The sequence below is a fragment of the Pholis gunnellus genome (genome assembly GCF_910591455.1).
Source record: "Pholis gunnellus genome assembly, chromosome: 15".
NCBI lineage: Eukaryota > Metazoa > Chordata > Actinopteri > Perciformes > Pholidae > Pholis > Pholis gunnellus.
The window spans coordinates 20,872,046-20,885,697 of record NC_136542.1 but is presented as its reverse complement, the minus strand read 5'-3'; the positions used below and the strand labels follow the sequence as shown (position 1 = coordinate 20,885,697).

Below are 13,652 nucleotides of genomic sequence, written 5' to 3'. Positions count from 1 at the left end.
ATACACATAACCATGACACCTCGGTTTGAGTCATGTTAGCTTCAACTTTACAAGCACTTTATATTCTCTATAAGTACCATACCTCTGACCCTCTTTCCTTTCCATTATATATTTTCACATTCTCAAGACGCTCCACTTAATACAACACTTTAGGCATCTCGTCTATCTTCAGCTCCATATTTTGCCGTTTGATTCCTGTTTTGCTCAGCTGTTTTGCTGTTGATCTTCAGTAAGTAAAGCGCTCCCTGATTTTCATCCTGGAAGCAGATGGCATCAGTGAAAGTTAGAAAATCTGGGCGACTTGGCTGGTAATCGGATGAAAGGGATTTTCTGAAGAGGGAGAGGAAAAACTCAACTTTATTGAAAACACATCTATAAAACATGCCAAACTGACTTTAGCAGACATGAGAGGAACTTGAAAAAGGCTCTCTTCTTATAATTGCATTAGGTAATTAGGGAAACATTGTAAAACTGCTGCATATTTAGTGCACATTTCATACATTTAATATAAGTATATTTTAGAGCATTTTAACCACAGCACTGTGTTGGTTGTGTCTGCTAATGTTTACCTCATTGTATTCACACTTTACAAGTAGGAGGTTATGTAAATGCTACCAGGCAAGCCAGTCACAAGGAGAATAATATTGGTGTACAGAATAATAAGTAAAACACAAAAGAGTGAAAATACAAATGTATATGACCAATAGAGTAATACATATTAAGTGTATACGAAGTAATACTGACATAATATAGAATAGCATAATGAGTAACGTAAATATCAACTAAAAAATATCAAGTTTATCAGAAGTAAAACTAACATGAGTGCCAAAAAGAAACTAAAACAGAAAAGTAATATTGTGCATGATATAGAAAAAAGATCATGGTTTGTGTTAACTTAAGTTAATTTAATAATGTAACGTAACAATTTAACTCAATTAAAGTTAGCACAATTAAATACCAACCGCCCTGAGCGGAGTTTCTCACTTAACGTTACCTAACGAGCGTAAAGTCAACTTTGACTTTTGCTTTCACAAGAGAAATGAACAGCGGTCTCCAGGGTGCAAGTCCTGTGTGTGTATGAGCCGTTCACCACCACTCTCACCCACTCTCACCCACCCGTAGTGGACTTCTTTGCTCGTTATTTCGTAAAGTAACTTTCACGGCCGCTTCATATGCCACGTTGCTCTGCGCGGCACATGTTGTACTACGTCACTTTCCCGGACCGAATCCATAAAAAGCAGAAATGTACAATGCCAACCTTTTTTCCTAACGACTGGGCTTTACCAGGTCCACTCCACCGTGTCATGTATCAGACATGTATGCACTGTAATAGCTGGTCACACTGTCGGGGTTTAGAATAAAACCTAAACAAGCCTTACTCCCCCTCTAATAAGAGCAGCCGTTACCAATGACAGAAAGAGAAACAGGTGAAAGTATATACTGATAGCATTCGCATGCTCTAATGGACTCTTTTCTGGTAACCTGTTTAGTAATTACTCACTGCAAGTTGCCAACAATCAATCCTGGTAACCTAAACATAATACTGTAGATGCTGACAGGCGGTTCGGACTCTCTTCACTCCATAAAAACAACCAAGCTGAGACGTACAGTGATCCACAGTGTGTCTGTCACATCGTCTCAACAGGACTCTCAAAACCCAGTGGACCTTGAAAAAGCCAGCTGACATTATTTGGGAATGAAGTGTATTTGTTATGAAACCCTGCAAAGCTGGAAGGCGGTAATGTGAATGACATACCATCCTGCACATTTGTTTTTATCAGAAATAATAATGTGCAGTTATAAAAAGCAAACGCGATGCCGTCTGCATTGACTTTGGAGTATGTCGTCGCTTTAGAGGTTACATGTGTCAAGTTATGAAAGCGGCTTGTGACTGAAATACGGTGTCTTTGTTGATCTCTTGAGTAGGTTTGCTTTTGTTGCTGCATGAAAGGTTTCTTTCAGTGTCTTGTCTGGTGGATTTCCTTTCTTTTCTGGCACCTTTGAACACTTGTCATACACACCTGAAAAAATATTCACGTTTTAAGTCGTCAGCAGTATTTCATGTACAAACCTTGATGAGCTCCTTTCTGCGCGGCTGTTTACATTATCTCAGCACGTGTCTTATACATGCAGGAGATGAAACTGTTTTTTTTATGAGGAAAAGAATAACCCCAGCTTTTCTTTGACAGTGTACGTGTTTTGTAACGTTAACAGCTGCGCACGGAGAGTTGTTAGCGGTTTAGCTGCATCCAACAAGTACCTTCCGTTTCTCCCGCGCTCTGCCAGTCAAGATCAGCGGCTGCTGTGCCCTCTCCAGTCACTCCTCCGGCTCCCCGCCACTCATACATCATTCCCCTCACAAAGCCAAACCGACTCCCCCCAAGCACGCAGAAATACAAAAGTCACTCCCACAGGCAATGCATCCATGACCCACTTGTTTTCACAGTCTGACAAGTGTGATTTAAGAACCGCGGTGGGCCAGGAGTGCAGCGGCCATGTCTGGCTGCACTTACCTGCTCAGGGAGCTTAAAGTTCAGCGGCATCGTGAATTCTTTGACATTTTTTTACTCCACTGTCATCAAACTTAGATTAATCGATGAATTTACATACCTTGCCCAAAGATTCCGGCGTACTCTGGCAGACTTTCTCTTTTACTCTTTCTTGATAGATCGTTCAGCTTGCGGTGTCAACACTATACGGAGAAGAAGCCACTGAGCACAATCAATGCATAATGCATGTGCCGAGCATCACTCAATACACATAGCAAGACCACATCTATACGCACACACGTATACGCAGTTGGTCATAAACAAACAAGCCTCGCCTCATTTGAATAAAAATGGCACATTCTCCGTCTTCTGCGTTCTTCTGTAAAAACAAAGTCATGTTTGTGAGACTGCGATTTAACTCGCTGACTTTATTTCTGGAAAAAGACGACTCATGCTGTGCAGCACAGGGCTAAAGGTTTTCAAAGAATTTGAACTGGATTATTCGCTGACATGTTAATGTGTCTGTCTGCAGCCATTAGGGCCCCGCCGCAGTGAGGCCGCCCTGATTAATAGGGGTTTTTGTCCAATAAAAAAAAAAGCAGCTGCCTCCATCTCTTGAATCCATTGAGTTGACTCTGCCAGTTTCCCACTGGGCCTTAAGGTTTCTCAGCCGCAGTGGCAGGCGGGAGTGAAGTGTGCCGTGACTCAGGCACGGCTGTGACATGTCTGCCGTCTATCGCGTTATTACCAGGCAGTCGATGGTCAAAATATCGATACACTTGAGTAATGTGGTATTATATTTTTTGATACTGTATCGATTCTCAAAAACGCTGTCTCTTTTTAATCAATAGAGGCAATCGGTGGCTCAAATTGCACAAAAAGTACAGGGACTGTGATAAATGCACATCCCAATGTTTTGATTGCATAAAAAAGTCAGATTTCATGAACGGTGTGACAGTTTTCCTAACATTAGAATTTTAAAAAATCGCAATATATCGCCACGCTGATCGCCACAGTATCGCAATATATTGAGTCATAACCACTGTGTCATGATGCGTCTCGTAATCGCCAAATTCTTGCCAATACACAGTCCTGAGTTATTTCATTACTGAAATCTAAGACTGTATTTGTGTGCTTGAACTTATGTTTCATTATAAACATGATACGTTTATAATGCGTAGTCAATTATATCTGTTCATGCCCACACATTTGGCCCCTGGTGAAATGGATCTCATGGCTGATGTTAAATTGTGTGGGCATCAAACTGTATAATTAACCGCTTTATTTCATCAATAATGGTAATCATGTCACCTGGGAAAGTCATGCAAACTGAGAGAAACAAAGAGCGCACTCACCACATCACTTTGTGTCAAAATTAGCGGAGCATCAGCGACCCACCTTGTCACCGTAGCCTGGTGCCGCCGGTCTTTTCACGGCCTCCACAATGCTATCGCACTTCCAACACTCGTGTTCGTCTGAGTGGAGAGCAAATCTACATAATACAGATCAAGCGCAAAGCTACAGTAAGCGGATCCCCTCACCCATGATAACAATCACTTTTTTCTTCCTTACAAGAGGGGGGGGGGACAGGGACAGTTTTGTTCTCTTCACTGTGAACAGCTTGTGATGATGAAGGTGGAGGTAAGCAGTCCGTATTTTACAACCTGGAGATATCACTTCTCTGATTTGCATAGATATGCAAATGTCCCAGGTTACAGTTGATATGTTTGGACCCAGTGATATCAGTTTGTGTTGGTGTGTGTGTGTGTGTGTGTGTGTGTGTGTGTGTGTGTGTGTGTGTGTGTGTGTGTGTGTGTGTGTGTGTGTGTGTGTGTGGGTGGGTGGGTGCGCCTCCACTACCTGCTACAGTATCTAGGTCATTGTTTAGTTGTTTGCTGCATGTGTTCCTTGTCTGTACTTTATTTAAAGCCAGATGCTTATGCAGCTTGGGCCAAACGTTATTTATGATGGTACAGGCAGTTTGTGGATGTCATACAGGGCTTGCAGTCAGGGGTTATGTTAGCCATTGTCACTGACTGATGTACTTTTACAGAACAACTGTATATTCTTACTGTATAATACTGTTTTCAGGCAACGTTTTCCCTGAGTTATGATTTGTGTCTGACACATACAGTACATCTAGCATGTTCTATACGTGAACTTGGAAGATAATGTGGAGCCATTTTTTTGGCTCCAACGCTAGATTTTCTTTTTCTGTTTTTTCATTTCCCAGCATTGTTGAAACTGTGTGAGGAACGTTTAATATGACAACGTTTTTCTTTGTTCTTCTTTTCCTCTGTCCAGCGTCCGCGCCCGGCCCTAACGTCACCCTAGAGGGCCAGTACCACTGTCACCAGGGGCCGGGGATCCCACTGGACAAACTGTGCGACTTCAGCAGGGACTGCCCACTCGGCGACGACGAAGGCGACCTATGTCGTGAGTACAGCATGACACCGAATGTGCAAAAAAAAAAAAAAAAAGCTCACGTGTCCGCCGGCCCTTCATGCCAGGCCATTCATCCCTGCGTTGGAAAAAATGTGTGCAGCCGGTCAGCCGCAGTGAGTCGTCTTTAATGAAGTGGTCGCACTCCGCTGCCCAGCAGAGCAACCACCGAGCGCCCGCGCGAGCTTCCCCCCCCCGACAGAGAGGGAAGGGGTGGTGAGGGGAGGCAGGAAAGAAAAAAAGGCAGCGTATTCTATGCTTGGCTAGCATTTCTCACCCTTGACCGTGCTTGTTATTTCTGTCTCTTAGCACATTTTGTTTTCTGCTTTTCTCGAGGCCTAGGAGGGAACACTAGCCAAGTATGCTGACATCTTACTCACAAGTGCGATCCCACAGGCCCTGCTGTTTTTGAGTGTCTGTGTGAGTGGCGAGGATCTTCTTTTTTTTTTGGTCCCACCTGCATGCGTGCACTTTCACATCGTTCCTCACGATTAACGGACAAAGAGTCAAAAGCTCGTACCATGAGCTGTTTGCTGTTTTGCTTTTCACGCTGCAGTTTGATTTTGGAGTTTTTTCACCCCATATTAAATCTGGGCAGAACTGCTCCTGCCCACTGTGCAGGTCACCTTACCATGCGGTGCTTATTAAAAATGGTGGCTGCTCCCTTGGTGCTTATAGGTTCGCCTGCTCTGGGATCTGAGAGATAAGAGGCTAATGAGAGGGTGAAAATCCCAGGCGGGCACGGTTCTTCTTTCTGCTGAAGGAGGACTTATCAGTGCTAATTGGCCCGAGAGGCTAACCCAAGGACTATAATCCCCATTTGAATGTAATAAGAGTGTGTTTGTGTTACTGTGGGCGTGTGTTGTGTTTTGACCGTTGATGCCAGAATCGGAATTTGGAGTGCAAATAATGATCAGGAACACTCAAACCCAGCCTGCCATTGACTTCACTCTGCTGCCATCTAGGCAAAGGGTTTTATATGTGAACATGTCTGAAATATGGGTTGTGAATACCATAACTAGATGAGTATGATTTCATGTTTACAGAACAGAGGAGGGACAGACTGATATTTCACTGGATCGCTGTGATTCAGCTGGGAAACGTTTAAGATCCTCTTCTCTCCACATCTCCACTGACCTTTTCTACTGAGCGCTCTTATTTTCTTAAATTAGCAATAACCTTTATCCTTTTTCTTTTTTTTTTTTTTAGTAAGGACAAAGACTGCCAACCTATTGTTGATTCACCAGTCTATGTGTGTCTCTTTACTCTTTGTCAACCTCAACCTCCCACCGTACCTCGGGCTCCGCATTTGTTCCATTTCCATCTCCATCACTTGCCACGATTACCCCCCGCTACCCAAATCACACAGTGTTCCCTCTCTGATACCTCATTCTCTATGATCTATCCACGACTTACCTCCATCTGATTTGATCTATTTAAATCCTTCATAAGCATTGCCAGGGCTCATTAACAGGGAAAAGGCAGAGGGAGGCAGGAGGAACAAACTTAGCTTAGTGTCAATCACACAGACTCCTGACATATAAGGGGAAACCAGGTCCCCGCGGATCTCCCTCGCCGTCCTACCACAGCATCATTATGCATAAACACATCCGCCTGTTCTCAGCTGTCACAGCTTCCGCTGGTTGATCTTGGTCGGTCTGAATTCTGCAGACATCCCACTGCTTTCCAACACCGCCGTTTCCCTGCGACTACAGAGCGATGCTGTTTGCATCAAAAGGGTGGACGTATGCAGAAATTCAATGTAGTAATCTGCAGTATTCTTTTGTTTTTCTTTGAAGCAGCCCCCCCCCCCCCCCTCAAAAAAGATGACTAGACCAGTGCTGTGATGTCTTGCTTTGTCTGTTATTCTTGTAGCGATTACTGCTCATAACCCAGTCCTTCTGCAGACATACACCGCATCACTTCTTATGAACCTGATAATTCTTCCACATGTGGAAACATAAATGTCAGTGTTTTCCTTCATGACACACCATCAGGGCTCTGAGAGTGAGAGATCCCTTTCTTAAGTCTGATCTAATTAGTTTCCTCTCCTGGGTTTAGGTGGAGGAAAAGGTTTTTCCAGGATAACTTTCTCTGTCGGGATCATTTTTGTTGTGGTAATAATCATCGTGGCCACAAGATGCTGGAGTGCACCATTTAATAGGATTTAAAAAATGTACATTTTCTTCCAGGTTTCTTCTATATAACTTGTGAACACCCATTCTATGTATGTATGCGTGTGTGGAGAAAATCAGAACTCACCAGGAAGAAAATATGAATGCCTTTAATCCTATTTAACATACGGTAGTGATGTAACTCAGCCCTTTGAGGCCAAAATGAGTTTGACAACAACACGCAACACTTTTTTCATCGATTCTCACAGATTAAAAAACAAATTAAAAATAATTAACTTTGAAAGATTATCCAGGCAAAACCGTTTTCATCTATTCTTAAGGAGAGAAAACATTTTAGTTCAGACTTTGATCACCATTATGATATGGAACCTGCCATGACATGTTTTTATAGGCTCTTGTCATGTCGTCATGTCGACACCAGTCAAGCAGCGTCGACATCGCATTGAAGCGACATTATTAGCCGAATGACACTCCACTGCATTCATAAAGACTGAGTGATGTCCATGTCAGCTTTCATAAAACAGTAATGACACTGGGATGTCGGCCTTATTCACGCCTCATTAAATAAATGGTTTCAGGTTGAATCCATTTGTAAGTGGCTAAACTGGACGGATGTCAAACAGTTACGAATGACAGCTCAGGTCACAAAAAAAGGCACTAAGTGACACGTGCTAATGTGTCTGAGGTGACATCATCGCGGACTTCTCTATTCATGTCATGAGTGGCGATCGGATGATGATGCTTTGCACGGAGAGACACCAACTGGTCTATGTAACGAGGAGAATGACTCCTAATATCACAAGACACAGAGGAACACGACTTACTTACTTACTTACTGACAAGAACTACTCAATACCCAAAGCGTCAAGAGGAGCTTTGGGTTTGCTCGAGGAAAAAACATCAAAAAAGAAAGAAAGAAAAATGATTTCTGGTGTTTTAACACTTTAACATAAAATTGAAATAGCGTTAGCTGCATTATATTAGGTCTTTAAAACCTGTCAACCTTTTTATATAAAAAACAAACGATTTAAAAACTAGTGACATTGATGAAGGAAGCATTTTTGCTGCTTTTCCTCCTGAAGAATCCGTGCTTCATGATCTCTGGTTCAGGCCACTTTCAGTTCTATTATCTGGAGGAGGCCATTTCCAAAAAGCACACTGTTATCTGGCCACTTAGAGATTCTTATCGGTAATGGGCACTCACAGACACGAGCTGGGGATGAAAAGGAGCATGAAGCAAAGTTATGGTGAAATTTTGGAAACACTGAGATGACAACTCAAACCCGCACCAGTGTTCTCGCCATCGCCTGAAGTCTGACATGAATGACAAACATTTAGAAACACCTTCATTCGTAATTTAACAACAGATTTGCCATCAATACATTATGTATTAGAAGAACGTAGTCGAGGTGTGCCTTATTTTTGTCAATAAAAATCCATGCTTCTCTCATTTGAACTTCATTACTGTCATAAGCGAGTAGCAGTCTTGAATACTCCACGCTGTTTGATTTATTCATATGGAAGGTAATTCCAGTGTCATTTCAGCTCCTTGGTAGGATTCAATGATGCTGAGCCCTATACTGTATATATATATATATATACATATATATATATATATACAGGGCTATATATATATATATATGTATATATACAGGGCTGTATATATACATATATATATATATATAGCCCTGTATATATATATATATATATGTATATGTATATATATATATACAGGGCTGTATATATATATATATGTATATATATATGTATATATATATATACATATATATATACATATACATATACATATATATATATATACATATACATATATACATATACATATATATATATATATACAGCCCTGTTATCTGTAAATGAAGATGGGCTGGAAACGTGAAAAATTCAATCACAAAATGTACCTTTGGTCAAATAGTGGGTGTTTTAATATGTGCACTACCTGTAGGTGATTTTTCTTAACCAAACATAAAAGGTGAGACCTTGTTTGCAAATGGAGGAGTGTTCACTTCTTCACTAAGACACATTGTGGAAATGCACTTTACATTCTAACTACGCATTGTCACTGTACTGCGGCCGCTCGTATGGAATTGCTTCCGTGGTTCGTGGCGTTCTGTGAAGCTCGACTAAAACACATCATGTCACCACCTCAACTTTCTCATTTTCCCCTCAGATCCTCTTTCCTTCTTCCTTTTCCATTTTCTGCTTCTGTTTCTAGAGTAACCTCCACCGCACCTCAACCCTAATTTTCTCCAACACGTTGAGTCCTGTGAGCCATTAGTCTCCCCCCCACACGGCTCTCTCCTCACAACCTCGTCACCCTCACTGTCTCTCATCTCCTAGATTCCTCCCACACACACCCCTGCCCTCTTTCTCCTTGGCAGTTTGGCTGTCAGTGTTCACTCCATTCTCTCTGCTTTCGACCACCTGCCGGGCCTGTCCACTCATTACTTGCCCCCCCCCCTCCTTATCATCTTCTCCTCTCCTCCCCTGATGTATTCTCTCTCCTGTTTCTCTCCAGGCCACTTCCTCAACGGCAGCTACTGCACTTTTGAAGAGGGCGAGTGTGGCTGGCAGTCAGTACCGGGCCGCGGTCTCTCCTGGAGAAGACTCCAGTCGCCGTCCAAGGCCACCAGACAGAGCTGCCCGTCATCAGGTTGCTCACACACAGTTTCTATTGATCTGATCAAATGATGACATGTGCATGCTCTCTCAAACGTCTTTACAGTGGTGTTGATGTCTCATTAAAATGGACTTCTTTAAAGGGGCACATTTAAAAAAAAAGCGTGATATTGAATATTTCAGTGTTAACAGTTAGCGAATGCGGAAAGATCACCAGAACCTCTGATGTGTCACGCGTTATCTCAATCAGAGCGCAGTGCGTCTCTCTGCAAACAGAGTGTAAAAGCTCCGGCATGTAGACCCTTGAGTCCTACATCTGTGGTTCATCGTCAGCGCCGTGACGCGGTGTGTCTCTGGATGAGAATCTAAAGTCTCGGTTTGCTGAGGCTTGTTTTTGTTCTCAACTTATTTACATAAGTCTCAGCGGTAGTGTGGATCATTTTATACCATGTTTGGTGATTTTAGATTAATTTTCTTGCACATTACTTTTCAATTAACCTTATGGCAACCCTTTAGTCCTATCAGTTAAGCTATGCATCAAAGTAGAGAAATGGGAGAAATAATAACTTTGGCTGCAATCGCGTTTCCAAACCTCCATGTGTATTGTTAAACTTTGTATTCCAATTCAAATCTTTTTCTTCTTCTGCGTGTGTAATGACTGTTTGTGTGTTTTAAGGTGCTACATTCAGCGTGGAAGGAGGCCAGTCCAAAGGCCAGCGGAGCTCAGCGACACTGAGGAGCCCTCTCTTCCCCCCTCCCCTCAGAAACTCCCCGTGCACGGTGAGCAAAGTACAGTGAGACTTTTCTCCAGAGAAAATATAATCTCCATTCTCTGAGATGCACATAAACCCGAGATCAGATATATCAGCCCCCCCCCCCCTCCATTACTGCTGCTGCATCTGTCGGGCTCTCTCTTCTCGCGCGGCACATATGCTGCTTTAAATGATAACGTGCCAGATTTGGCACAATGATTATTAGCACCTTGGCCTCCCCGCAGTGAATGTTCCAGTCCTGTCATTTTTTTACGCCTCTGTGCCAGAGATAGCCACGGCCGGAGGCAATGTGTTTTCGGGTTGTCCATTCTCGTGAACTCTATCTCTGGAACGCCTGGAGGGAATTTCTTCAATTTGGAAATAAACATCCACCCTGACTCAAGAATGAAAAGAGTAGAATTGTCAAAGGTCGAGTTCACTGTGACTTCACAAAACACATTTATGGCCATGACTCAAGAATAAGTATGTTAATTAACAATTTCAGATAAATGTCAAATAGGTGATTACATTTTGGACATACATGTATATAAACTGCAATGTAACAGGTCAAAGTTTTTTGTTAGTATTACCTTTTTAATAATAATGATAATAGTAGCGGACAGCTTCAAACTATGACACTCTAGCTCCCCTATAGTGTAATTTCAAAATAAACTTCTTTGTTCACAGAAAACTTTTTTTATACTTTCTTCTTCACTTCACCATACAACAATAGCAAAAACAAAAATCATCATTAATACATTTAAAATGCTTCATGGGCTATGTGTTTACTTTCAGGGTTATGTCATAATATAAGATAACAAGTGTAAATAATTTGCAACGCTGCATTTCTTTAGCAATATTGTTATCGGTTACCGTTTTTTTTTTCCAACAGTTAATGAATTGCTTGCTTAATATTTTGATATGTTAATAGCTCTCAGCTGAAAAATCAAATGTCAATGTGCCGAGACAGCAGGTGAACAGATCCTAACAGGCAGAGAGGTTGACCTCATCAATCACAGATTGAATCTGCTGACCTAGTGAAAATAATGAGAAGCCATGCATTATTTAGATCATGACGCTCACAGTGCACGTCTCCGGGGGTGATTGGTTGTGCACTTGAACCCTTGATTGATGCTGTTGCATCTAGAATTTCGTTATGTTATTTTGATATCGCTCAGCTCAGCGACCTTTGGCCCTCTGCATGTGTACTTTGCATATTTAGAGTTGTGGCGGGGGTGCTTGGAGATGAGACAAGCAGACACAGAATCCAGGGATGGAGGTGGGAAGGAGATGGAAAAGCTCAAGAGGTCAGAAAACAAGATAATAGGAGAGACTGAGAGGGAATAAATTGAGTCTGTACATGAGAAACAAGCAAAGGAACTGGTCGCAAGGAAGACAGAAAAAAGAGAAAACCTTGCCTCCCAGCTTCTCGGGCACACAGCCAAAGATCAGCCATGATTCCAGATTAACACTCTAAATCCTTCTCTCTACGCTGAACCGCTGCCGTTCAATCTAGCCCGTCCACTCTTGGACAACTATGTTGAGGATATTAGTTTTGGGTATTAGCTACAGACCACTTTCATGTCATGCCCAGTGTGCTCTATGCAGCGCCTGTAATCTTGATGTTTAAACGGGCACCATGTGGTCCGCCGGTCCACGATAAGGACGACAACCTGCTGTCGAACAAGCACAATGCAAGCGTTCACCATGAAAGCGCCGAATTCAGTTGTCTGGGAATAGTGTGGTTTCTATGTGTGCTTTTCATCAGGCTTAAGCCAGCATCTGTTCCACTTAAATGGTGAAAGCAAGAATTATGTTCTTGGCGCCACCGAAATGCTGTAGAGGGACATGGTCACATCCCATTGCTTGTTAGCACGCTTTAGATTTCAGACTTCCTTTTACTATTTAATTCCTGACACGGCCTGGTTGTTGTGTAATTCGAAGCAGGTTTACACCGACCATATCCCTCCTGGAAACAGCAAATTGAGATTGATTTGTGCCGAGGCATGCAGGAGAAGCGTGTGTCGCAAAATACCCCGAATCATGATCCTGGATGAATTTTATTAATCTTAGAATAATTAGAACTGAACAGATGGCTGTGACTGATTGAACTCAATGCAGTTTCAAGTACATCCCTTCCTTGAGTGGTAACACAGTAACTCGGCTGGTTTTCTTCATGTCAAAAACAATGTTCCATTGTTGCTGTGTAATTCGTTCTCTTTATTTCTCAGCATGTACCTCGAACATCTACATTCTCCTGGTCACCTTTACTGCATCGCTCATTTCAACTTCCACCTGATCTCAACAGGTGCGGTTCTGGCTGTGCTCTGGAGGCTTGCAGAGGGGGTCGTTGTCTCTGTGGATTGCTGAGAACAGCACAGGCCCCGAGGAGCAGCGCAGACTGTGGCATTCAGCCAGCAAACCCAAATCTGAAAGGGGCTGGAAGCTCGTCATAATTCCCCTTTACGGGCTGGCAGACTGGTACGGAAAACACTTGGCTGTTTCGGCAGTTTGATTATATCAAGCTGCATGTTTGGACTGTATGAAGGCATCAAACTGGCACTTAAGAGCAAGGGGTCTAACTTTAGTCCCCAACAGACCTCCGACACACTCAAACAAATACTTAAGAGCTCGGAAAGGAAGTCTTCACAAACAGAACCAAGAAGCGCTTCTTATTTCTATCTACCTCGACGCAGATTTACATTTTCTGGGAAACATTTTCTCTCAACTCTGCAGAATTAATGAATCCCATAGGGACTCTAGTCTTATACCGTGGACCTGCCATGTGTACAGTTGTACAAAATAGACCGCTCTCTTTTTGCTCCACTTGACTGTGATAAAGAGAGGAGAAATCAATACACAAGGCTCTAACCACCCTACTTGCCTCCCAATTAGCTATGGCCCCGATTTCCCCTCAAACGAGAGAGAAATTAAAACAAAATAGAATAAAGCAAGATTAAAAAAAGAGAAACCCCAGATGATTTCATCTCTGTTTGCCTGACTGGGGGCTTCTTGGCCATTCGAGCTTGGATAATCCTGCTCCCCTGACAGTGATTAATTTTTGATTCCTGGGTTATGTAGTCAGCTGTGCTTGTGCTGTTAATTAGAATGTCATGTCCTTAACCATTGGGTGAACCTGCCAGTCTTTGCGCGGTGACCTTTTTAGAGCTTAAATAGAATCAGAAATACAGCCT

The 13,652-nt window shown here is 42.5% G+C and overlaps 1 protein-coding gene across 1 annotated transcript in view; it reads left to right on the top strand.

Moving 5' to 3' along the window:
* alk (ALK receptor tyrosine kinase) overlaps positions 1 to 13,652 on the top strand; it is a gene marked incomplete at both ends in the record, with an annotated part of 222,817 nt that overhangs the window by 158,453 nt on the left and 50,712 nt on the right. The window contains 4 exons of the mRNA XM_079174739.1: positions 4,794 to 4,925; positions 9,606 to 9,740; positions 10,383 to 10,486; positions 12,767 to 12,939. Of these exons, the coding sequence (XP_079030865.1) occupies positions 4,794 to 4,925; positions 9,606 to 9,740; positions 10,383 to 10,486; positions 12,767 to 12,939 (544 nt within the window). The remainder of the gene's footprint in view (positions 1 to 4,793; positions 4,926 to 9,605; positions 9,741 to 10,382; positions 10,487 to 12,766; positions 12,940 to 13,652) is intronic.